Below are 26,210 nucleotides of genomic sequence, written 5' to 3' on the forward strand. Positions count from 1 at the left end.
GAATGAAAGTTGGAGTTCAAATAAATAATTCTGCTCCTAAACATTTGCCCATCCACACCTCAGAAAAATGACTAGCATCCATACAAAGCGCTGCTGGGCAAGTTCTCCATCCACATATCCACACTGCCTGACTTGGACTTGGCACATCTCAGAGGGTTACTGTCCCATATTTGTTATCCCTACTTACAAATATACTTCTGCTGGTATAGGAAAGAGACTTTTACAAAGGAGAAAACACTGATGCTTTAACAAATGTAAGTCAGGAATCAGAAACTCTGCAAAATCAGAACTATATTTGTTCTTAAAAATTACCAGCACAGCCTGTTGTGGCACAGGATCTATAAATGGAACAGGCACCAGTTGGGGCAACTAGATGGCGCATGCTTTGGTCTCATGATAAAAAAGGCTTCCTGGAAAAGATATCTGCTTCTTATTTCTGCCCACACTAAGATATTAGTCCAGGTGGCACCCTTGAGTTCCTTATGTTGCATTTTAATTGATTAGAACTAAAAAAGAAAAACAGTGCCATCATGGAATCAGAAGGAACCCTGGAAACCAACAGATGGAACAATCATTATATCGCTGGACTCTCACATAGTCAACCATGGTTCAAGTTCCGGACCCAGTGACTTAAAACTCATGCCAGGAGCGTGTGTGTGTGCATGCCCCAAATCTTGAGAGCAGAAGGGAGAAGAAGGGATTGTGGCATGGACATACCTCTGGGGAGGAGGTGATTTCTCACTTTCTGTCTCTCTGTGTCTGTTTCTCTGGCAAGCACACATGACCTACAACAAAATTCTCTCTTAAAAAAAAAAAAAAAAGAAGGGGTCAGCAGGTGGCATGGTGGTTAAGAGCGCTGGACTCCCACATGGCCGATTGTGGTTTGAGTACTGGACCAGGTGGTGGCTTTCTCTCTCTCTCTCTCTCTCTCTCTCTCTCTCTCTCTCTCAAATTTAGATAAATAAATAAAGTAATTCTTTAAAGAAGAAGAAGAAAGAGGAGGAGGAGGAATCCTGAACTTTTGGAAATCTGCTTATTGCAGTCATTTCAGGGGACTCGTTTTAGATGAATCAAAGTCCTAGCCCTCTGCTCTTCATCTGCTTCCCTCCAAACTATATGAACTCTCTGCAATGCTCCAAGACTAGTTGAAATTCTGCCTCATTCACTTGACTTTTCCTATATTCTTCAATGGGTTTCTGTTTCTCCTCCAGCTTCTACAGTTTAGTCTCCTTCTGGGATACTGCTCACATTCTGCCTAATGAAGTTTTGAGTATTGGAATTTTCACTAGACTCTAAGCTTCTTATAGGCAGGATCTAAGTCTAACTGTTGTATCCAACAAATATCTAGGACAGTACCTGACACATAGTAGGTGCCCAATGAACATGGGCATTAGAGCAAAGTTAGCCTGCCTAGTTTATATAGGCCATTTATAACCCAAATATTCTATTTAGAACAGCAAGGCTGCTGAATGGCTGACTCCTCTACAGATGTTAACTGTCTAAAAATACTATAGATTACCACTGTATTCTTATCACACTTCTGCTACAGGACCTCTGTACTTGCTGTTTCCTCTGCTTAGAAGCCTCTTCCTGAGATATACACCTTTTTTCCTCTTTGCTCAAATGTCACTTTCAACGTAAGGTCTTCTCTGTCTTTCCCAATTAAAATTTCAACTCTCCTTCCTCCCCCTAACCCCCACAGTTCCCTGTCCCTTTTATTTTTTATCTATTTTGTCTGTTTATCGCTGATTATTACCTACAAAGTAAGGACTCAATAGCTATGAGATTGCATTGAAAATCATAAGAAAGCATTTATAAAAGATCTGCCTCTCTTTGGCACTGTGCTTGGTTCTATATAAGATAACTGCTATAATCCAAGAAATACTCCAATCAGATACCTACTGTCCAATGTATCTGCACAGGCAGAGATACTACAAGCAATGCACAGGAGAGCAGAACATCATCTTCCATGATGCCATCATGATAGGTTATAGATATGCTACAGCCTTCCATACCTTCTGCCTTAACGAGTTGTTAACCAAGTCAATGAAACACATTTATCAGGTACCTTCAAAATGCCAAATCCAAAGCTAGGTGCCAGTAATACAGAACTTACCTACCCTCAATCAGCTGAAAATATTGTAAGGAACCAACAAATAAGTGGATGAACAAAACATAAGGAAAACTATAATAATCTCTACAGAAATGATAGAAAACTATTATGTAAATGTGATGAAAGATGACAACTTCCAGGTGGGAGGGTCAGACACTGAGTTGAATCTTCGGAGGTAAGTGGGAATTTGTCTAGTGGATGAAAGCAGAGGCTACAGAAAAGGCAATGGTCGCACTAAGGACAGAAAAATGCAAGAAAAGGCATGGAGTGGAAAGTAAATGCTAGAACCATACAGACAGGGAGTTATAGGACATAGGAGAGAAATGGAGGCAGGATCAGCCACAGGGGAACCCAAAAGCTATGCTTATGAAGTTAGTTTCATTCTAAAGAACAATGAGGAACTATCTAAAAAATTTTATATGTCTTTATTAAATTATCTCCTTTATATATTTTTTGAGTTTTTTGTTTTTTTTTTTTTTTGCTATAGGATGTGTGTGCTCAACAAAGAGACAGAGAGATAGCAAGTGAGAAATCACACCCCAGAGGGGACAGCTATGCCACAGTCCTTTCTCCTCCTTTCTTCTCTCCGGATTTTGGGCATGCAGGCACATGCATCCAGCATGAGTTTCAAGCCACTGGATTAGGGACTCCAACTATGGTCCACCACTATGCCACCTGACAGCCCCTATATTTTTATTTCTTATTTTCTTAATTGCACATTTTACATGAAGTCCCATCATGGGTTTTATAATATATATTTTTTTTCAACAGGTAACTTCATATTTTTCTGTTTGTGAAATGTTTCTTCCCCTTGCACCTCACAACCACCCTTCACCACCCACTCTCTACCATTCACTTTCCTCCCTTACAACCTGTAGCATTCACACCCATCTTCTCCAACATCACACTTGCAGATCTCTCAACCTCTGCCATAAAGCACAGAAACTCGATACAAATTGAGTGGGGATATACAGTGTGTATCTTTCAAAGTCTGGCTTATTCTGCTCAACATTAAGTCCTCTATATTCATCCACTTTGCATCAAATGATAGGATCACTGTTTCTTATAGCTCAGTAATATTCCATAGTATGTATGTTCTGCAGTTTCTCAACTCAGTCATAAATTTTTGGACACTTACGTTGGTTCCATGTTTAGCAATTGTAAATAATGGTGCAATAAACATGGATAGTCAAGTGTTTTCTGATTGAGTGTTCTCCTATCCTTTGGGTAAAAATGAGGAAGTGGGATTACTGGATCATATAGTAGTTCTATTCGTAAGTTTTTAAGAAACCTCCATGTTTTCTATAGAGGCTGTACTAGTTTACATTCTTACCAACAGTATAAGAGGGTCCCCATTTTCTCCACAGTCTTGCCAACACGTGTCATTCTTCATTTTTTTAATCCTAGTCATTCTAACTGGGGTTAAATAGTATCTCATTGTGATTTTAATTTGCATTTTCCTTATGATAAGAGACTTTGAACATTTTTCATATGCCTTTTGGTTATTTGTTAGTCTTCTTTGGAGAGCTGTCTGTTGAATGCATTTGCCCATTTTTCAATTGTATTATTCATTTTTTCAATGGGCAAGTTGCTAGAGTTCCTTAGATATTCTAGAATCAATCCCTTTCCTCAGGAATAATTTGCAAATATTTTCTCCCTTTCTGAGGGTTGTCTTTTCATTCTAATAATTGTTTCCTTCTCTGTGAGAAAATTTTTAGCATGCTGTAATTCTATTTGTCTATTTTGGGGATTACTGGCTGTACTTTAGGAGTCTTATTTAAGAAATCTTTGATTACTCCAGTCTCTTCAAAAGTTTCCCCTATGTTTTCTAATAGAAGTTTTATCATTTAAGCCATTATATTTAAATCTTCTATCCAATTTTAGTTGATTCTTGCTAGTGGTGACAGATAAGGGTCCAGTTTCATTTTTCTGCAGGAGGATACCCAGTTCTTTCACACCTTCTGCTGTAAAGACTTTCTTTTCTCCACTGCATTGTTTTGTACCCTTTGTCAAAGATCAGTATGATGGGGTTTATTTCTGGGATCTCTAATTTTGTTCCATTGGTCTAGGTGTCTATTTTTGTGCCAATCGTGCTATTTCAATTATTACTTTTTTTATAATACAAAGTTTGGTAGTGAGATGCCTCCTGTTTTCTTCTTTTGGTATGGGGTAGTGAGATGCCTCCTGTTTTCTTCTTTTTGCATGGTATTGCCTTGATAATATGGGGTCTTTTATAATTCCAGACAAATTTTATAATTTTTTAAAAATTTCTGTGAAGAATATCACCAGTAATTTGATTGGAATCGCATTGTAAATTAAAATATATAAATTAATTTGAGTAGAACTGACATCTTGATTATATTAATTCTTCCAATCCAAGAGCATGTGATGTCCTTTCATATTTTTTTTTCTTATATTCATACTCAACTTCTTTCAATTTTTAAAAATAGTTTCCTTGTAAAGGTCTTTCACCACTTTGGTTAAGTTTAGTCCTATGTATCTTGTTTCATGACTATTGTAAGTAGTATTGCTTGCTGCAATTCTGTTTCAGTCTGTTTATTTTTGGTGTACATAAATGCTATAGTTTTTTAAATTGACTTTGTAACCTGCTACTGTACTGAACTCATTTCTCACTTCGGGGGCTTTTCTTTTTCTTTTGAGAGGTTTTTGCTATAGGGCGTGTGCACTCACCAGAAAGACAGAGAGACAGAGAGACAGAAAGCAAGAAATCACCCCTCAGGGGGATGGCCACGCCGCAATTCCTTCCCCTCCGTTCTCCTCCCAGGATCTTGGGCACACACGCACACATGCCCGGCATGAGTTTAAGCCACCAGGTCTGGGACTCAAACCGCGGTCGGCTACATGGAACATGCAGGAAATGGGCTAAGAAGATGCCCAAAAATCTTCTATGGAGAAGAATGGTCACAAATATTCTTTTTCACAAAAAAAATGACATGACCCCTTGAAATAATGGGCTCATTAGACTTGGGAACTATCAAACACACAGGTCAACCTGACTTGCAGATGGCTTACTTTGCTGCTTAAACCACAGGATCAAAGAATGTAATTACTCCCATTGAATTACGATAGGTTCCTGGAGGCACAACCTCATGTAGAGAAATGTGTCCCTACAGCCTAAGCACAAGCCCTTACACATCAGAGGTATGTGGCTGAAGAGGGTGCCAACAGTAATAGGACACACACCCACACCCTCAAGAAGCATAGAATCCAAGGGTCCAAGGTCCCCAGGGTTGGCCCTTCTCTGAGTTTACCATCATTAAAGCTGTCTCTGGCAGTGACGTGAGTGAACGGTGACTGGGCCCGAGGCTCCTCACACAGAGAGTAGCTATGCTCCGCCTGGATGAGAGGCGCTGGGGACGTCGGGGATGGCTCCACCTCCATTGACACACTCTTCTCTGAGAGGAATGGGTCATTCAGGAGCTGACCCAAGACGTTCTGGGAAAACTCATCCAGGAGTTCTGAGAAGTGCTGCAAGAAACAAAGGAGTGAAGAACTCAGTTTCTTTTAGCCATGTTCTGGTATTTACTCTACACACATATTTTTGTTTTAACTGCCAGAGTTGGGTATGTTCTTCAAGAGAGATAGAAGATGACTATACTTTCAGGGATCGTTTCTATAGTTTGTTACTAGAGAAGTTTCTCTGATCGTGTAGAGCACCGCAGTTAAAACAAATAAATTAAGTTCTTCAACAACAACAACAAAAAAAAAAGAGAGAGAGAGAGATAGAAGGAGGAGGAGAGAGAAAGCTCCTCCCAATGGGACATGATCACATTGCAATCTCTTCTCCTCCATTTCTCCATCCTGTTGGGATTTTGGACATACATACACAGGCACCCCACCGTGTCTTTCAAGCTGCCAGGGCTGGGACACAAACTATGGTTAGACATGTAGGATCTGAATTCCTTAAACATTAGGCTACAGGACTAGCCCCTACACATTTATTCTAAGGTCAATAATGTGCCCACTCCTTTATATGAAGCTACTTACAGACAATGTCCAGTTATTTATTGCTGTATGGCAAACTATCCCCAATGTTTAGTGGCTTAAAACAACCAAAATTTATTATTTCTCACTCCCCTGTTGGTTGGCTGGATAAGTGAGCTGATTTTATCGGGTTCCCTGATAGGGCCACCTTAAGCTGGAAGGTTGGCCAGGGCTGTGCCAACTGTGACTGTTAGCACCTGGACCCTCTTACTGAAGAGCCGAGATCAGGTTGGGCTTCTTCATATGATGACAGAGTATTCCATGAGAAAGAATATCAAAGCTGAAGGGCCTCAGAAGTCACATCATGTTATGCTGTCCACGTTCTTCTGTCAATGCAAGTGACAAGACCAGACTTCAGGGCAAGAAAATATACTCCACCTCTTGAAAAAAAGGACTGGCGGAATCACACTGCAGATGAGTGTGGATAGAAAATGTCATGAATCACTGGGAATGATCTGTGTAATGTACATCCTACCAATGTAATGATTTTGCATTGTTAATGTTCTTAAATATGTTCCTCTGTATTTCTATAGCATGAGGGTACAATTTATAGCAAGGTGCAATGTTCAAAGGCACTACAGACAGCTTCTGTCTAATCTTCCCACTGCCTGGACTTTGTTCCTCTCCAATTTTCCCTTGATCTCCTTAATCTCTTCACATTCTCCATCTTCAATATCATGAGCTACCCAGCCCCCAGCATGCCATGGAAGTGATAAAGGAAGAGTCTCTATATATTTTCTGGGATTCTTAATCCCATGTTCCATTGTCCTACTCTAAAGGAGCCAAAGCCCATCTGCACTCCCTCTTTGATAAGAAAATTTTCTTTTTTTCTTTTTTTGGAGAGGTTTTTGTTATAGGGTACGTGTGCTCACCAGAAAGACAGAGAGAGACAAAGAGACAGAAAGCATGAAATCACCCTCCCAGGGTGTATGGCCACACCACAATCCCTTCTCCTCCATTCTCCTCTCGAGATCCTGGGCATGCACGCACACAAGCCTGGCACACAAATCTGGCGTGAGTTTAAGCCACTGGGACCGGGACTTGAACCACAATTGACTATGTAGGAGTCCAGGGACATAGCCATTATGCTAATTGCTGATCCTGATAGGAGTATTTTCATAATATGAAGATCTGTACGGTGGGTTTCTCAATCTTCGCACTACTGACATTTCAGAATGGATGATTCTTTGTAAAGAGAAGGGGGACTGTTCTGTGTATTGCCAAGAATTCTAGCAGCACCCCTAACCTTTAGCCACTAGACACAAGTAGCAAACACTCCCCTAGCTATGAAACCAAAAACGTCTCCAGACACTGCCACATATCCATGGCCAGGAGGGATGGGAGGCAGGGGGAGATGGGACATCTACCTAGTTCAAAAGTATTGCTATAGAATCTATTTAAAATAATAATATGGAAATAAAATCTTAAAATTCACTTTGGCAGGACCAGCAGATGACATAATGGTAAGTCACTGGACTCCCACGTGACTGTGGTTTGAGTCTTAGACCCAGTGGCTTAAAACTCATACCAGACACTTATGTGCCCAAAATCCCAAGAGGAGAATGGAGAAGAGATCGCAGTGTAGCCATACCGCCATGGGATGATTTCTCACTTTCTGTCTCTGTCTCTCCAGCAAGCATATGCACCCTATAGCAAAAACCTCTCTAAATAAAAAAAATTCACTTTGGCACCAGCTATGAGAGCTACTTGCGCTTCCTTAGCATTCTCTGATTCATAGATCAGCAAGTATCATCCTTGTTGATTAAACTTTAGGAACACTTCTAGTAAAGAGAGGAAGTTAAGAAATGATACAGCAATAAGAAATCTGACTGCAAATTGTAATGCTTGGGGAGGCCACTGGAAAGTCTCAGGAGTCACATGGACAACTAAGTGCCACCCTAGAACTGAAGTATCTGTGAAGATGTCATGAAACAGAATGCTGGAAGGAAAAGTCAGAGATGGCCCTGGAGCTACAGCTGTAGGGTTAAGATGGTTGTCAGTCAAGTCCTCTACTTTAATAATGGGGAGAAGTAGACAACAGAGAGAACCCCTGGCAAGTGAGGTCCTGAAAGACTTAGAAGGGTGCTGGGGCCCATGGGTGGCTTGGTGTTTAAGACACTGGACTCCCTCCCACATGGCCAACCACAATTAGAGTCTGCACCTGGCAGCTTGAAAATCATGCCTGGCACATGTGCATGTATGCCCCAAATTCTGAGGAGAATTGAGGAGAAGGGATTTCAATGTGGCTAACCCCATGGCAGGGGTAGCGGCGGGGGAAATTTCTCACTTTCTCCCTGTGTCTGTCTCTTTGTCTCTCTGGCAAGTGCATGCACCCTATGGCAAAATCCTAAAAAGAAAAAGGAGTTAGAAGAATGGGTTCACTGACATCATAATCACAGGAAATGGCAACATCTCATCAGGACAGAATACAGGACAGCTACAGGCCTCAGACACAGCCTACTAGCCATGGTTGATTGTAAGAACAAGAGAAAGAGGCTGGGAGAATTCTCTGAGCACAAACCCTTTTAGAATTGGAAGATCATTAGAAATATCCAAGAAAATAATTCACAAATGCTAACTGCCTATGTCACAATTACCAGTTCGGTTGGGGACCAGCAGTTAGCGTAATAGCTATGTTGCTGGACTCCCATGTGGTCAACTGCAGTTCGAATCCCAGACCCGGTGGCTTAAAGTCACGCCGGGCGCATGTACGTGTGTGCCCAAGATCCCAAGAGGAGAATGGAGGAGAAGGGATTGTGGCGTGGCCATCCCCACTTGGGGGTGATTTCTCGCTTTCTGTCTGACTCTGTCTGTCTTTCTGGTGAGCGCATGACCCTATAGCAAAAACCTCTCCAAAAAAAAAAAAAATTACCAGTTCAGTTTTGTGTTAGTGGTTTTATAATAAAATTCCTCAAGCACTCAGAAAAACTACAGAGAATATTAATATGAACATTTATGTATTCATTTCTGTAAAGAAAACCCATATTTTTCCATGTTTATTGCTGCAATCTTTTTTTTTTTTACTTTTTTACTCCTTCTTTCTTTTCTCCTTTCTTCCTTTCCCCCCCTTCTCTCTCTTCCTCCTTCCTTCCTTTTCTTTCTCTTAAGAGATAAAACATGAAGGAACTATTAAAGCTCCCACCCAGGGCCGACCAGAGGCATAGTGGTTAAGATGGCTGGATACCACATGGCTGATTGTGTACTTTTGAGTCCTGAACCTGTGGCTTGTGCACGTGCCAAATTCCCTAGAGGAGAACAGGGGAGTAGGGACTATGGCAGGGTTATACCCTCTGAGGGGGGGGGCAGGGTACTTTCTCACTCTCCCTCTCTGTCTCTGTCCAAAGAGCCCACACGTTCTATAGCAAAATTACAAAAACAGAAACAAAATTTTCATCCATATCCTTCTTCCTTCTCAAAGCCGACTACTAGCCTGAATTTGGTGTTTATCATACCCATCCAGATCTTCCTGCTTTTATGACATATTTATATTTTCATTACATACATGATTCTTTTAAACTTTAAATAAATAGTACTATACCTCACATATCCCCTGTAACTCTTTTTCCTCAGGAAAACAAATGTTAGATTTATTCACATTTATACACCCAGTTCTATTTCATTTATTTAAATTTCTAAATAGTATTCCATTGTATTTACCTACTTGCTCTTGAGGAACATCAAAAATGATTTTTACTATACATAATGTTATATATAATAAACTTTTGAACATCAAGAACATTTTTTAAAACATACGGATCCTATGGCCCACCCTTAGAGACTTTGATTTAGGAGGTCAAAGGTCTCTATATGAAAACCACCGCCACCTGTGACTATGCTCCCTTCAATTTTTCAACCACTGAAGGTCAACTCCATTCCCACTCGATTCCCTTCTTTCAATACCACTATTTACCACTTTAGTCCCTCGAAATTCATACTACTTTTGTCCCTAGAAATTTTCAAAGTCCCTAGAAGTGCAAACATACCCAAGGTCAGGGGAAAATGCACAGATTTTCAGCCAGCATGTGTTAAACTTTAGATAGGCACTAGGCATGCAAAACAAAGAAGATAGAAAAAGTCCATGGCATCCCTGACTTTACCATCTAGGCCAGCGTTTCTCAAACTCCTATATGCATACAGATTACATGGGGTCTTAAGACATAGATCCTGATTGACACAGGCACAATATCCTCCTCCTTCTTCTTCCTTTTTTTTTTTTTTTGAGAGAGAGATTTTTGCTATCAGGGTGTGTGCACTTACTAGAGAGACAAAGAGACAGAAAGCAAGAAATCATTCCCTGGGGCAATGGCCATGCCACAATCCCTTCTCCTCCATTCTCTCATTCTGTCAGAATTTGGGGGACCAGCAGTTAGCATAATGGCTATGTCACTGGACTCCCATGTAGTCGACCACGGTTCGCGTCCCAGACCTGGTGGCTTAAAACTCATGCTGGGTGCGTGCATGTGCGTGCCCAAGATCCCACCAGGAGAATGGAGGAGAAGGGATTGTGGCATGGCCATTGCCCCAGGGAATGATTTCTTGCTTTCTGTCTCTCTGTCGCTCTGTCTGGCAAGCGCACGTGCCCTAGAGCAAAAACCTCTACAAAAAAAAAAAAGAATTTGAGGCAGGTATGTACATGCACCTGGTGTGAGTTTTAAGCTTCCAGGTCCAGGACTTGAACCACAGTCAACTATGTGGAAGCCCAGCAACATAACCATTATGCCATCTGCTGATCCCTTCTTTTTTAATTGCCACAGGATGTATACATGATTGCCAGATAGATATAGAGAGACAGGGAGAGAAAGAGGGAGAAATGGCCTCCCCATGAGGTGTAGTCACACTGCAATCCCTTCTCCTCCATTTCTTCATCCTGTTGAGACCTGGCCATGCACACACGTGCAACCAGGTGTCTTTCAAGCTATCTGACCCGCAGCCAGCCATGCGGGATGTGACTCTCTTAACGACTAGAGCAGTAGGCAGGTCTGATTCTTCATTTCTAATCAGCTCGCAGCTAATGCCACTAGTCCACAGACCACACTCTGAGCAACAAGGAGCAGAACAACAGCAAGGCAGGCTAAGATTAGAACAAGATCTTCTAGTTATACAATAACCTGAAGTATCTGATTCCCTAAGTTGTTTCCCAAGGACAAACATGCTGGTTTCCTGAGGGTGAATACTCTGCAAGCTTTCCATGCATTTCCTTTAAAGACCAAAATTAAGGATAACTAAAAGAGAAATAATTAACACAGATGTAAAATGCAAAAGCAAGAGATGAACTCATTTCAACTGCCATTTCCTAGCAACAATGCTGTCCCCTGACTACAATGTCAAATGCCTACCCTGCTACACCTCTGGAATCCAGTTCTTTCTTAAACAGGCTCTCTTTTATTGTCCATGCTTCCTGTGGAGGTTGCCCAGGTTGGCCACTCTGCTGACATTGTTTTCTTCCTCCTGAGCTATACTAATGAATGTTTTCACAAACATCTCCTGCATAAATAGTAATAAACCTTCCCAAACTCTGCTAACCTTCCCTGGACTCCCCTTACTTTGGACAATGTGGTAATTATCATGTTACCAAACAATTTAGCCCTAGCAAACAGGCAATCTCGAACTATTCATAGTGGCTGGCAAGTGTGTAACCATTACCGCCCCTCTGGATAAAGAACCTTCTTGAAGCGAGAACCAGTTGTGCTTTACCACCCACCCACACCTAGGAAGTTATTAGCAAAGTGGTAAGCACTGAGTAGGTTCAGGGGAGACTCTTGTGGTTGAAAAGATGTGTCAAACCAGTCCTAACCAGATGCTATGACTCAGCCCAGCAAATTAGGTCCAGCTGGGTCTCCTTGGCAGCTATGGGCTCCGGGACTCAGTGACAAGTCAACATTCACTGCTGGTACAGGGATCAGGCCAGAATCAGCCCATCACTAATGCCAGCCAGTTAGAGAGGGGGCATTACAGTTCTGAAGGCCAAAGGTCAGAGAAAGGAGCAATGTGAGCTTAAAGAGGAAGTCTTTCTGGATCCTGCAAACACTTTAGCAAAGTACTACGCATGCAAACTAAAGGGTTATGAAAGTATAGTTTCATTCTTTTAAATATGGAGGTACAATGACATATTACCACTCTGCCTAATATTTTAATCAAGCTTTATGGCTTTACAAAGTACTTTTATAGCCTCACTTGCTGCTCACAACAATCCTGTGAAGCTGGCTTCAAACCTATTGTCCAAAATCTGTTACCTAATGAGAGACCTCGAACTAGGACCCTCTCATTTCTACTTGACTGAGCTTTTCCTACATTGTTTCTTCTAGGAAAGAGGTATTGCATTCTCATGATCCAACCGCATAAAGAGGTTCTAATAAATGTAAATATATAACATCAACCATCATTGATGATGAAGATGATGACAAAATTTGGCACTAGGCTCACCTGATGGACTAAATCCTTTACATACTAGATTTTCAGAAAATGAGCTGGGAGCTTTCCCATAAAAGGCACAGCCCCATCTATAGATGAGAAAATTGGAGCTCAGAATAGTGAGGGCCTGTGCTCAGGGTTGCACTTTCTATGAAAGGTGGAACTGAGATTGCATCCCAAAGTCCACGTACCCTCTCCCTTGTTAGGTCAACCTCTAAAGCTAGATAAAAGTAGACTACTAGCTGGGTAAGTAGTCCTCTCACTATCAATGTCCTCTTCTGCATTAGGCCTTATCTCCCCATAATCTAAAGACCCTGCATCTAATATCTTCCCACCTGGCCCCAACCATCCTATAAAGTTTCTTCCCTTTATTCTTCTACACGGTATGTATATTCCCATCCTAATGGTCTCAGGATGGCATAATGGCAATACAGCTTTGGAGCCAGACAGCCCTGAACCTGAACCTTGTCCCCGAACTGTACAAGCCTGGGCAAGATGCTCCCATCCTCCAAACTTCTTTCTTGCCGTGTAAAGTGAGGTGAACAGTAGGACCAGCCTCCAGTTGTGAGGACTGTGCAACTACATATTGCATGTAATGCAACTAACATTTTACTGGCATAGCAGTCTTTTTAAAAGCCCTTCAAAAAAACTAACATAATTAAGACAATAAAATATTGGCATTTTCTACTTGCACATCTGCTTCTCACACAGTTCTTCCTAAAATATCCTTCATTTTCCTCTTTACCCATCAGGAAATTCCCAAAGACAAAAAGAATCTATCTTTTTTAACTTTGTGATAGGGCACATGTGCTTACCAACGATTGAGAAGAAAAGTGAGAAAGGGAGGGATCCCAAGAGGGATGACCATTCCGTAATCCCTTCGCCATTCTCTTTGTGGGAGCTTGTTTTTCAAGCCACTGGGTCCAGGACCCAAACCACACAGTTACACATGTGGGATCCAGCCACCTTAACCACCAAACCACCCGGCTGGCCCGAATCTATTTCTTTCATAAGATCATCCTTGACAGACACAGTTTGAATTGATCTTTCATTTTCCTGAACAGCTACAACCCTTCAAATAAGTATCTTTTAATTAGATGCATTCTTACTTTTGTTTGATGTGTCTTTTATTGCCAATTTACTTACATATTTTATCATAGGCCTTATACAATGGCTGAGCTAGATAACCTTTTTTAGCTATCCCCATGTAAGCCTAGGCCAGATCACAGACCATATGCATTCAATAACTATCTCATTTGGATCCATTTTCATTCTATGATATCTTAGAGAAATATAAAACAAATTTTCATTAGAGCCTAAGTGTCCCAACAATTAAAAGTAAGTGCCATTGGGGACCAGCAGGTGGCATGGTGGTTAAGGTGCTGGACACTCCCACATGACCAACCATGGTTTAAGTCTTGGACCTGGTGGCTTGCTTTCTCACTTTCCCTCTTTCTAGTCAATTTAAAATAATGAATGAATAAATATTTTTTAATTAAATAAGTAATTTTTTTAAAAAAAAAGAAGAAGTGCAATTGAATGTTTAAAATATATATCAAAACTTACAAATCGAGTAAGTTAGGGCAAATTGTTAACCTTATAAGAATTACTTATCTTCTAAAAATTTATCATGGTCTGGAAGGATTTTTACAGGTCACTAAGGAATTGTCAAAGTAGCCTGCAAAGGAGTGGTTTATGATTTAGGCTACTTCCCCCTGCTAACAACTGCCTCAAGGTCTGAGGTAAAGGAAGTAAGGAAAGGGAAGTAAGATGGAAGGAAAATGAAGGAGCCTTAATTCCAGAGTTCAAAGAACTGGCTGCATACAGCTACTAAGATGTCTTCCTCACAGTATTCACCAATGAGGTTTAGTCATTCAACAAACACAATGGGCAGCTCCTCTGAGCAAGGTGCTATGCCAGACAAGGCATCAGCAGTAAGATAGTAAGTCAGTCTTACAAAGACAGGACTGTCCTGAGGTGCGAAACGAGGTGTCTGGGATGCATGTCCTGGGTCCCTCCCATCCAGAGCGCTCATCAAGCAGTTCTGCTGCCATCTTCTTGATATGCCTCGTGTGCACAAGCTAACCTATGCTTCTGGGGCTGGACCAGTGCAAACGCGTTCTGCTCTGTGCGCCACTCTTCCAGCCTCCGTTTCCTTATCTGTAAAACTCTGTGTGTGTGTGTCTGTGTGTGCGTGTGTGTGTGTGTGTGTGTGTGTGTGTGTGTGTGTGTGTGTTGTGGAGATGATGGAGTGGACTTCATAGTTAATCAGTAGTCTGTCACCTTTTTTTTGATTCATGGACTCTTTTAAGAATCTAACAGATGCTCTGGCCCGTCCTACCTAACAAATGCCCACAGCCACATACAACAAATGCAGACCCCAATTTCAGGAGCCTCACCCACCCCTGGAGTCTGTCTACAGATGAGAGACAGGGATTCCATGGATCCAGGTTCAATGCAGCGGAGATAGTAACAGCACACAAATATTATAGACCACTGCTAACAGCCTATTTAGCTACACTACCTATAATTTTCTAAAATGTTGCAGACAACAAAATATGGGATTATGAAAGATTTTCACCTTGGGAAAAGGAGAGAAAATGCCATCTTTCTGCCTCATGGGTTTATTTGGATTTACCCCTGAAACCCAGCAGGCACAGCAGATAACAGGGTTCAGAAAGCAGACCCAGCTGGCAGACAGCGTCTGTTCCCCAAACATCCTCTTTCCCAGGCCTGCTGTCTGGAAAACAGCACCTTTGCTCTCTTACAGGCCTCTGGCTAACTATACCCTCCAGCAGGCAAAGGGAAAAAACCTTTATACTTCGATCACAGCTGGAAGCCTAGCCTAGAGCACAGAACGAACGCCCCAGAGACTGGAGCTACACACTAGGAAATGTGGCGCGGCAGGCTGACAGCCAGAAAACTTGTCAAGGATGCGACTCACATTCACAAAAATCAGGATCTCCTTCCAGCAAAGCACACAGTTCTCCTGTATTGCCCAGAAGGTGAGCAGCTGCCCCTGGGCACCTATCAGTCCACCCTCCTTCTTCCCTTGCAGAGGAGAAGGGGCCACCTCACCCAGTGACCTACCTTCAAGGAGACTGCATTTAGACCTGAGTGATTCCTGCAAAGAACCCATACGCCACTAGAAAAAATGGCTAGATGCCAACAAGAGCAGAAAGGAGACTTTGTCAAAAATCACAAGAGAAAATATGGCTCACAAGTCAAGTACCAAATGTCACCATTAGGGTGACATTTCAAGGGTACCCAATTCTTTGGTACTTGGGACCAGCAGATAGTTACGTCACTGGACTCCCACATGGCCAACCAGAGTTTGGTCCAGACCAGTGGCTTGAAACCACACCAGGTACGAGTCATGCATGCCCAAGACCCTAGGAGGAGAATGGAGAAGGGGCTGCAGCATGGCCATTCCCCGCTGGGGGTGATTTCTCACTTTCCCTCTCACTGTCTCTGTTGTCTCTCTCTCTCTAGATAGCACACATGCTAGAAAACTTTTTTAAAAATTATTTATTTATTTATTTATTTATTTTAATTTGAACAGAGAGAGACAGAGGTTGAGAGTGAGAGAGAGGAAGTGAGAAAGCAAGCCACCAGATTCAGGACTTGAACCCTGGTCGGCCATGTGGGAGTGTCCAGAGCCTCAACCACCATGCCACCTGCGGTCCCTAGAAAACTTTTTTTTAAAAAAGAATTTAGGTACATTACATATTCATCTAAATAAAAGAAAGTGAGGCTGAGTCTTGGGACTTTTTTTTTTAACTACTCAAGAGATTTGGGAAGGTTAAGGGTTGTGCTTTGGTTTTCTTTTGTTTTGGTGATATAGTATTTGCTTACAGTGACATACTGTCTGTTTACAGTACCAGAAATTGCTCTTTAAGCAGATCTATAACAAAACATATGAAGGATTTCAAAAGGCTCCAGACAATGCAAATTATGCAAAATCTACACATGGGGCCGGCCAATAATGCAGTGGTTAAGCACAGTGAATAGGGAACACAGCCAACTCAGTTTAAATCCCAGCCCTGGCAGCTGGAAAAACAAGAAGGGCCCATATACATGTGTCTTAAAATCCTACTGAATGGAGAAATGGAAGAAAAAGGACTGTGGCATAACCATGCCTCATTGGAGCAAGGGAAGGGGAATTCTAAGTATGTGCACCCTCTAATAATTAAAAAAGAAAGAAAAAACTATACACAGATTTCAAAGTTTTGTGTACCAAAATATTTTAATTTCATATTCTAAGAACTTCTGAAATTCTCATACATACTTTGGTTGAGAGTATCCAGATGTACCTTTTATTGTAAAAGAATGATGTGAAATCGATTAATAAAATTGTATTGGGGCATGTGGTTTAAAGGGACCTTATTATAAATCTAGTGGTAGGGCATATTCTACAAGTTACAAGTTGGGGTCAGAGAATGGCATAATGGTTACATCGCTGGACTCCCACATAGTCAACCGCAGTTCAAGTCCTGGACCTGGCAACTTAAACTCACACCAGGCACATGGGTGCCAAAAATCCAAAGAGGAGAATGGAGGAAAGGGGATAGTGGCATGGTCATACCCCCACAGAACCCCCCTAGGGGATCATTTCTCTCTCTCTGTCTCTCCTGTAAACGCACGCACCCTATAGCAAAAATCTCTCTTAAAGAAAAAAAGAGATTTTTAAAGTCATCTTCACCTGAAGGAGGAAGGATAAACAGGCAGAGCACAGAGAATTTGAAGGCAGTGGAGTTACTCTGTATGATATGATGGATACATGTCCTCACATGCTTGTCCAATAGCAGACACCAAGAGTGAGTCCTAATGCGAGCTCTGGACTCTGGATGAAATCAAAGTGCCAACGTAGGTTCACCCCGTATAACAGATGGACTGCTCTGATGGAGGATGCTGATGGGGGCAAGAGGTACGTGGGAAATCTGTGCACTTTCTGCTCAATTCTTCTGTGAACCTCAAACTGCTCTTAAAATAAAGCCTACTTTCAGGGCCGGCAGGTGGCATGGACTCCCGTAAGGCCGACCCTGGTTCGAGTCCCAGACCTGATGGCTTGCTTTCTCACTTTCCCTCTCTCTCACTGTCCCTCTCTGGTCAAATTAAAATAAATATAGTTAAATAAAATAATTCTTTTAAAAAAATAAAGCCTACTTTTAAAAGTCATCCCTAGTTGGGAACCAGCAGTTAGCGTAATGGCTATGTCGCTGGACTCCCACGTAGTCGACCGTGGTTCGTGACCCAGACCCGGTGGCTTAAAACTCATGCCGGGCGCGTGTGCGTGCGTGCCCAAGATCCCGAGAGGAGAATGGAGGAGAAGGGATTGCAGCATGACCATCTCCCCTGGGGGGTGATTTCTCGCTTTCTGTTTCTATGTCTCTCTCTGTCTGGCGAGTGCACGCGCCCTACAGTGAAAAAAATCTCTTCACATTACATATTTTTTTATCATTAATACAAATAACGATGCACTTTCTCTACATGCAATCCAGTCCTCAATGGCTTATAGAGTTCTTCTTAGAACTTGATATGAAGGGGAAAAAATTGTTTTATTTTAAGACTATCTACCCCCAATACAAACAAATCAGTTAATGAGACTAAGGGAGAAATACCCCATGGGTGGCTCCTGATGGCAAAAGAGAACCATTGTATTCAGAGTTAGTTAGCACAAATTCAATCAGCCTACTTTTTAAAAATAATTAATTAATTAATTATTTTTTAGAGATATTTTTACTATAGGGCATGTGCGCTCACCAGAGAGACAGAAAGCAAGAAATCACTCTCCAAGGAGGATGGCCACACCGCAATCCCTTCTCCTCCATTCTCCTCTCGGGATCTTGGGCACAGAGACACACGTGCCCAGTGTGTTTTAAGCCTGCAGGTCCAGGCCTCGAACCGTAGTTGACTACGTAGGCACCCAGCAACATAACCATTCCAACATCTGTTGGTCCCTATCACTACTTTTTCCTTGCTACAGGGCATGTGCGCTAGCCAGAGAGACATGGGGATGGGGAGGGGTGGATGAGAAAGTAAGCTGCCAGATTCAGGACTCAAACTGCAGTTGGCCATGTGGGACTCCAGCGTCTTAACCACCATGCCAACTGCTGGCCCCAAATCTGCCTACTTCTTTACATATATAGTAGCAAATGCCCCAAAATATACTTTTTTCTTTTGGAACCAAACTAGTCTCTAGTCTGATAGAGGTCCACTCCTTCCACAGCCTTAGAATGTTCAACCAGTCCCCTCAGGCATAAAAGTAATAAAATATTGGGTCATCAGAAAAGTCATGACATATTTTTCTGTTTCTCTTTGCAAAAATGTGTCATGACTTTTACGACAACTCAATATAATAACAACATCACCTTCCAGGTTCAATGCTTAGTGCTTCACATTGGACAAGACACTTTCACACCGTTATGTATCTGATCTTCACAAGACGAGAACTACCGAGACGGTGACGATGGTGGAGTAGAGCGGAGCAAGCTAGGATTCCTGGTTTCCACTCCCCTTTCCATGCACTTTCAGCACACTCCAGTGTCTCCCAATCACTAACAAAGGAAGCTCAAAACTCAGAGTCCTCACTTTAATTGCTTACTTAAAAAAATTAAAAAGTTTAAATTTTAACTTTGGTCCAAGAGCAGGACAATCTCTTCCTATGAATGGAAGAAACTCTTACGATTCTTTCAGCGCAGGCAGAGCTATTCCTCAAATATCTCTATCAGATAGAAAGGTCCTCTTAGATCTGTTTGAAGAAATCAGATCATCCCTAAGTCCTTCTGCCACAACAGACAGCTGAATCTCACGAACAAATGCAAGCCCTTCAAAAGCAAGGCATTGCCGGGGAACCAGCAGTTAGCGTAATGGCTATGTCGCTAGACTCCCACGTAGTCGACCGCGGTTCATGTCCCAGACCTGGTGGCTTAAAACTCACACCGGGCGCGTGTGCGTGCATGCCCAAGATCCCGAGAGGAGAATGGAGGAGAAGGGATTGCGGCGTGATCATCCCCCCGGGGGGTGATTTCTTGCTTTCTGTCTCTATGTCTCTCTCTGTCTGTCTGGCGAGCACACGTACCCTATAGCGAAAACCTCTCAAAAAAAAAAAAAGAAGAAAAGCAAGGCAGAGCCAACCATGTGATTGCAGTTCTGCTAGTCTGTGCTCTCCGTCCATATGGGGAGCTACGGAGACCTTGGACTCCAAGGGAAGCCTCAACAACAATTCTTCCCTTTCCCTTTTCTCCACTTTTATCCCTAAGGATTGTTTTCCTCTTTGCTCTTGGACAGGAGCACTGGTGACCCACCAGGGAGGGTTTTCTGCCTGGTCTCTCCTACATGCCAAGGTCAACAAAACATTTGCTTTTAACCCTCCCCAAACCTCACCACACCGACACACACAGTTAAGAGCCTCCAACATAACTCAATCTAAGTCCAAACTCCTCAAAGTCAGAGTTCAAACAGATTTAAACGTATGCACCATCTCCCAGTTAAATTCCCTGAGAGTCTCTACCCGATTGGTGTTTCATCCCTCCTTGTTACCTCCTCTGGCCTTTTCCTCCAATTTGCAGTTTCCAACCTTTTTACATTCTTGTTATGTAAGGACCAGGGGGATGATCTTCAAAAAGGTCATGAAAAATACATATTATAAGAGAATTGAGCTATGTATTTCAAAGTTTTCCCTGCCAAAACAAACTCATAGTATTACATTTCTCAGCAAATTTATTTGAAGTGCCCTTGTAAATGTAAGATAGAGGCTGTTTTGATCTATCTCTTCTAACTGGATCGCTTGCCGTCTCTACAGCCAGACCTTCTCCTCTCTGGTTCTTTTCCACTTTTTTAAGCAGAAGCATCTTTAATCCCTCTCCCCTGCACACTTTCCATTTTCAACATGTTGGTCTTCATTCCACCAAGGAACAAGGAATACCCAGGGCATTACTTCATATCCTTTAGTGAAGGCGTGCAAACTAAGACAGTCATTGCTTCATACTCTCTTGGGTCCTGCCCTAAAAGAACTAACATCCGGTATTTCGCCATTCCAGAAAAACTTTGGAATATGACAGCAAGTTCCAAATAAAAAACTAGAAATCACCTGGGCTGACCTGGTTGTTCTGAGAAAACTGAAGTCCAAAGTGGTACTAAGAAAGTTGAACTCCTTATTTTTCTTTTTGTCCGTTTTATTTACTTATTTCCTTGGGGGGGGAGGGGGCATCCTCATCAGGGTTTCCACACTTCAAACCTCCTCTCGTTCCTGCAGCCAGCCACGATCACAAGTGCCCCACTGGTGTGCCTGGCGTGTTTAGGTAGATCTGGGACATGAACCCAGAGCCTCCCCAAAAGGCACTCCCCCACTGCCTGCCACTGGGCCAAGGGTTGAATTCTTTACACTACAGACTCTGTAACCAGAGAAATCGTGACTCAACACAAGGATCACCAAACAGGTGACTGAAGAGGCTCTCACAAGTGACCGCCATGGAATTCTCTAAATAGAACATACATTTACAACAAAACAACGCTGCCTCTAAGTCAAAATTACAAAGATGTCAGGTATTAAAAACTAAAGGAGTTAGGCCAGTCCCATGGCCCAGTGGTTAAGGGAGCCAGATTTCAAATGGCTGACCATGTGGTCTGAATCCTGGACCTGGAGGTTAGAAAAATCTTGCCATGTGTGTGTGCATGCATGCACAAAAATCCCAAAAGGATGTAGATAAGGAGAGGGATTAGGGATTGTGGCATGATCATGTTCCACTGGGGAACAGTTTCTCCTTATTCTCTTTATCTCTCTCTGGTAAGTACATGTACCTTACAGCAACTTTTTTTAAAAAAAGCTGTGCATGCATGCACAAAAATCCCAAAAGGATGTAGATAAGGAGAGGGATTAGGGATTGTGGCATGATCATGTTCCACTGGGGAACAGTTTCTCCTTATTCTCTTTTTATCTCTCTCTGGTAAGTACATGCACCTTACAGCAACTTTTTTAAAAAAAAGCAAAAAACAAAAAAATCTAAAGGAGTCAAAATATTTACAGGGAAAAAAATATCACCCATACTTCCTGGTTTATTTTATTTTTAGACTTTTGCCATAGGGTGCATCTGCTCACTGGAGAGACAGGGAGAGGAAACTAAGCAATCACTCCTCCGGGAGGAATGGCTGGCTATGTTGCAATCCTCTAAGGATTTGGGGGCATGCATATACATGTACCCAGTGTCATTTTCAAGCCTTTGAGTCCAGGACTTGAACCACAGAGTTAGCCATGTGGGATCCAACGCCTTAACCAACACACCACTTGCTGACCCCAAACCTGTGGTTTATTTATGCACCAAATGTGTTATAAGCATTTCTGAGATCAGCTCCTCTCTTGAAAAGGGAATGTGCTTCAGAGGTAAAAGGTCCTATCTGTCTTGTTTAAATGCTCAAGGAGTGACTCACTGCTAGGAGGTGCCCTTCACGCCCAGATAAGAGCGGAAGGAATCCCACTGATCACCAGAGAGACCCAAGAAGAGCTGGCTGACAGCCACTCCTGCTCTTACTCTGCCTAATCTCACACATGCACCCTACCTCTCCATGGAAACATAGCAGTAATAGTAGCCATTTGGAACAGTAGAACACACCAGACTCATGTCAGGAGATACATATTCTAAATCAATTCTGTACTTATTAGCAGTATCCTTGGTCAACTCACTCATACTTTCTACTCCATCTGAAAATTAGAAATACCTCTGCCTTTCAAGACTGTAGTGAAGGTAAAAAGAATTTATCCATAGTCTAATCCATATATAAATATGCAGCTAAAAGAAGTGCAAACTGTCTTACAAAGCCAGATATGGGGGGAACCAGCAGTTAGCGTAATGTCTATGTCGCTGGACTCCCACCTAGTCGACCGTGGTTTGTGTCCCGGACCCAGTGGCTTAAAACTCACGCCGGGCGCATGTGCGTGCGTGCCCAAGATCCGAATGGAGGAGAAGGGATTGCGGCGTGACCATCCCCCCTGGGGGGTGATTTCTCGCTTTCTGTCTCTATGTCTTTCTCTGCTCTCTGTCTGGTGAGCGCACGCGCCCTACAGTGAAAACCTCTCAAAAAAAAAAAAAAAGCCAGATATGGGCTCTGAACACAAAAACTGTCTCACCATCATTTACACAGTGATTTCTCTTTTTTTTAATTGCCAGAGGGCATGTATACTTTTCAAAACGAAAGCAAGACAGGGAGAGAGAAAATACACTCCTCCCCCACAATGGTCTGCAGTCATACTGCCATCTTTTTCCCTCCATTCTATGAGGTATTGGGACACATGCACATGTGCCTTGCATGTTTTCCAGCTGCGGGGACCAGGATTCAAACTGTGGTTGGTCATGTAGGATCAGCTCTTCATTCACAGAGCTCAATCACTGTGCCACAGGGCCAGCTCTATACTGTGATTTTTGACCTGGATCTCAGCTAGCCAGTTGGAAACAGCAAATACAGGAGCACAGCAACCAGTTTTCTGTTCCTACATGTTCCTTCCTTATGAAATTCAACCAGCTGGGATAAGGAACCCTCTTTTATCTCCAAGTGTTAACTAAAACCCAAGAGCTGAATGGCCTGTTCTATCTCTAAATGCTACCAGAATCCAAGAGCTTAACAGCTTTCTCAGGACAGAGAATCTTGGAGCAATGGGAAGTGAAGCTCTTTCTTATCCCACACTGCCTGCTGCAGGCTAAACCACCAACTCCAGTGACCTTACTAGAAACAAGAGAGACTGGGAAGGCCAGCTCCACCATGTTAAATAAAGAAGCTGAAGTTAAGGTACACTAAATTACCACCCAAGAAGTAGAATTTGATGTTCCTCTATTCCCTTAGAATAGTTCCTTCCACATAAGAGCTTTTAAAAAGTTAGCTGTTTTACAGGACGAGCAGTTAGTGTAATGGCTATATCGCTGGACTCCCTTGTAGTCGGCCACGGTTTGAGTCCCAAACCCGGCGACTTAAACTCACACCGGGCGCATGTGCATGCATGCCTAAGATCCCAAGAGGAGAATGGAGGAGAAGGAATTGCAGTGTGGCCATCCCCCTGGGGGGTGATTTCTCACTTTGTGTCTCTCTGTCTCTCTCTGTCTTTCTGGCAAGCACATGTACCCTATAGCAAAAACCTCTCCCAAAAAAAAGAAAAAAAAGGTTAGCTGTTTTATTGTTTTTATTACAAATCTTGCTAAAATTAGGATAAACTATTAAGCATTTATCCAGCCTATCAGTCTAATAACACTATTAAAAATGATGAGGCTCATAAAATATCATTTTCTCCTTAATGAACTCATGCTAGATTCTAGTTTGCCCATTTGTTTACCAAAGAGTCTAATGTTCAGTTCTTCTATTCATAATTAATAAATCTCTTTTTCCCTTTTTGAATACCAGGCCCATATCTCTAGCCTCAAAGCATCTCTCTCATTCTCTAAGACACCTCCATAGATCATCAACGACACTCCAATCATATCCACATGGCTCTTCAGTTTCCTTCTATTTGAACCAACAATTACAATTATTATGCAAACCTCTCACCCAAACTTGTTTGAGAGAACTGTTTAGAACTAAACTGGATTACCAAGTTTCTGCTTTGATGGCACTTCTACCAAAAAAAGCCTGGAAGACCCAAAGTAAGCCAGCATAGAGGATGAGGTTCACCCATTGAGTAACTGACAGGCCACATCAGATTTTTCTTTCTCTCTCTCACTCTCTCTCTCTCTTTCTCTCCCTCCCTCTCTTGTGAGCACACATGCCCTATAGTGAATTGAAAAAAGAATGATAATAATGAAAATTAAATAATCCTTTTGAAAAATTTATTGAGTACTAACTGTGTTGAGCAAAGCAGAAGACGCCATGGGACAGACCCAGGACTTACTACTAAGAAGTTCCCATGCAGGTGGTCACATGAACTATGATATATTTACTTGAGTCCTGGACCAGCACAACCCATCAGAATAGAGCAGATTTGCTGAAAACATGTCCTGGACAGCCAAAATTATATGAAAAAAATGTTCAACATCCCTCATCATAAGGGAGATACAGATTAAAACTACAATGAGATACCACCTAATCCCAGTCAGAATGGCAAAGATTAAAAAAAAAAAAAAAGGTAAGTGCTGGCAGGGATGTGGTGAAAAGGAACTCCCCTACATTGTTCATGGGGAGGTAAACTGGCCCAGCCACTGTGGAGAACAATATGGGGGTTCCTCAAAGACCTTCAAATAGAACTATTCGGCCATAAAAAAACAAGACCCTGGAATTTGATAGAAAGTGGGTGAACATGGAAGATTTATTACTGAGTGAAGTAAGTCAGGCTATGAAACAGAGACATTGTATGTCTCCACTTAACATATACCGAGTGTCTACACTCTATGGTAGAGACGGAAAAACTGGAGGACATAAAAGCATTGAAAATTGTTATGATGCTGGGAACAAAGTGGAAGGAGAGGGGGAGAGGGGAAGAGTGCAGGAAGGGAAATTTGGGGAAAAATGGAGAAGTAAGACTTTCAAGGTACACAGATATGGTTTGTTGCCTGTTGATGATGTCATGTATAGTATTCTCAACTAGTCCGGTGTGTGGCGCATATCATATTGGATAAAATCTCTTTACAATCTAAATGATGTATAGTGATTAAATATATAAAAATAATGAAAATAAATTTTTAAAAAGAAACATTAAAAAAAAGTCCCGGACATGCTCAAAGATTCTTTACCCTAATTCTAAGCAACAGCCAGACAAACCTTTCCTAACCAAGAGCAAATGGGGTCCAGTGCTCCAAAAGCTCTCCCTCTCTGGATTTTCCCATCAGGGGGATAATTCCCTGTCTTCCAGCTACAGCCCTGCCATTCCTCTTGGTTTGGCCTTGGTAGCAGTGGAGAACATCTAAGGAAGGAGAAAAAGGGCCATAATACTCTTTGTAAGAAAGACCATATATGGACTCAAAAGATCAGAGCAGGTTTTTATGAAATCGAGCAAACAGATATTCTGCAGAGTCCCTCTGGAAAGTGCATGCATCCACAATATGTTAAAACTTGTTACCAAATAAATTGAGTATTTTTCTCCTAAAAGACGATGTAGAGCCATGCTTCTGATTTTTTGCTTGTTTGTTTTTCATGACTGAACAATGATGAAAACCAAGTACTACATCAAAAATAGAGAATATTCGTTTTCTTGTCACAAAACATTCTTTTTCATTTCCCATAAAGCCAATGGTCTCAGAAGGTACATAAGGTTGACATGTAACGACGTGATGCCTTGGGTTGTGGGGGGACATCTTTTGGAAAATAAGTCACTAAAGCTTCATTAGTAAGTAATATAAGCAGGGCCAGCCGTAGTGGCAGTAGGGGCACAGCAGTAATACAACATTCTGTGATGACAAAGCCTCATGAGAAGGTCCTGGGTTCATAGCCCAGTACCTCCTTTTACACACTAGGTGTACACACAAGTATGCCCATGATCCTGGCTGGCTGAGGCTAGAAGTGGATCACGGGCTATCTCACTCTATCTCTCCCCTTGTCTCTATATCTCTCTCTCTCATGGAAGAAATAAAGTTTAAAATTATCTTTTTATTTTACAACAAAAAAGTCAGAAGCGTAGCTGTTTAGCAGAAAGAATGTTTTATTTAGAATGAAAAGACTTCCGTTTTGGACCTACTGCTATCACTACCTGGCTCTGTGACCTAGG

General features: G+C 42.1%; 1 protein-coding gene and 1 pseudogene across 1 annotated transcript in view; one reads left to right on the top strand and one right to left on the bottom strand.

The window, feature by feature from the left end:
• Positions 1–26,210, bottom strand: part of CREB3L2 (cAMP responsive element binding protein 3 like 2) — a 146,897-nt gene that overhangs the window by 58,368 nt on the left and 62,319 nt on the right. The window contains exon 2 of the mRNA XM_006145022.3: positions 5,386–5,602. Within this exon, the coding sequence (XP_006145084.1) occupies positions 5,386–5,602 (217 nt within the window). The remainder of the gene's footprint in view (positions 1–5,385; positions 5,603–26,210) is intronic.
• On the top strand, positions 5,723–5,797 carry LOC114007227 (uncharacterized; annotated as a pseudogene).

Source organism: Tupaia chinensis, unplaced genomic scaffold, assembly GCF_000334495.1.
Source record: "Tupaia chinensis unplaced genomic scaffold, TupChi_1.0 Scaffold000140_1, whole genome shotgun sequence".
NCBI lineage: Eukaryota > Metazoa > Chordata > Mammalia > Scandentia > Tupaiidae > Tupaia > Tupaia belangeri.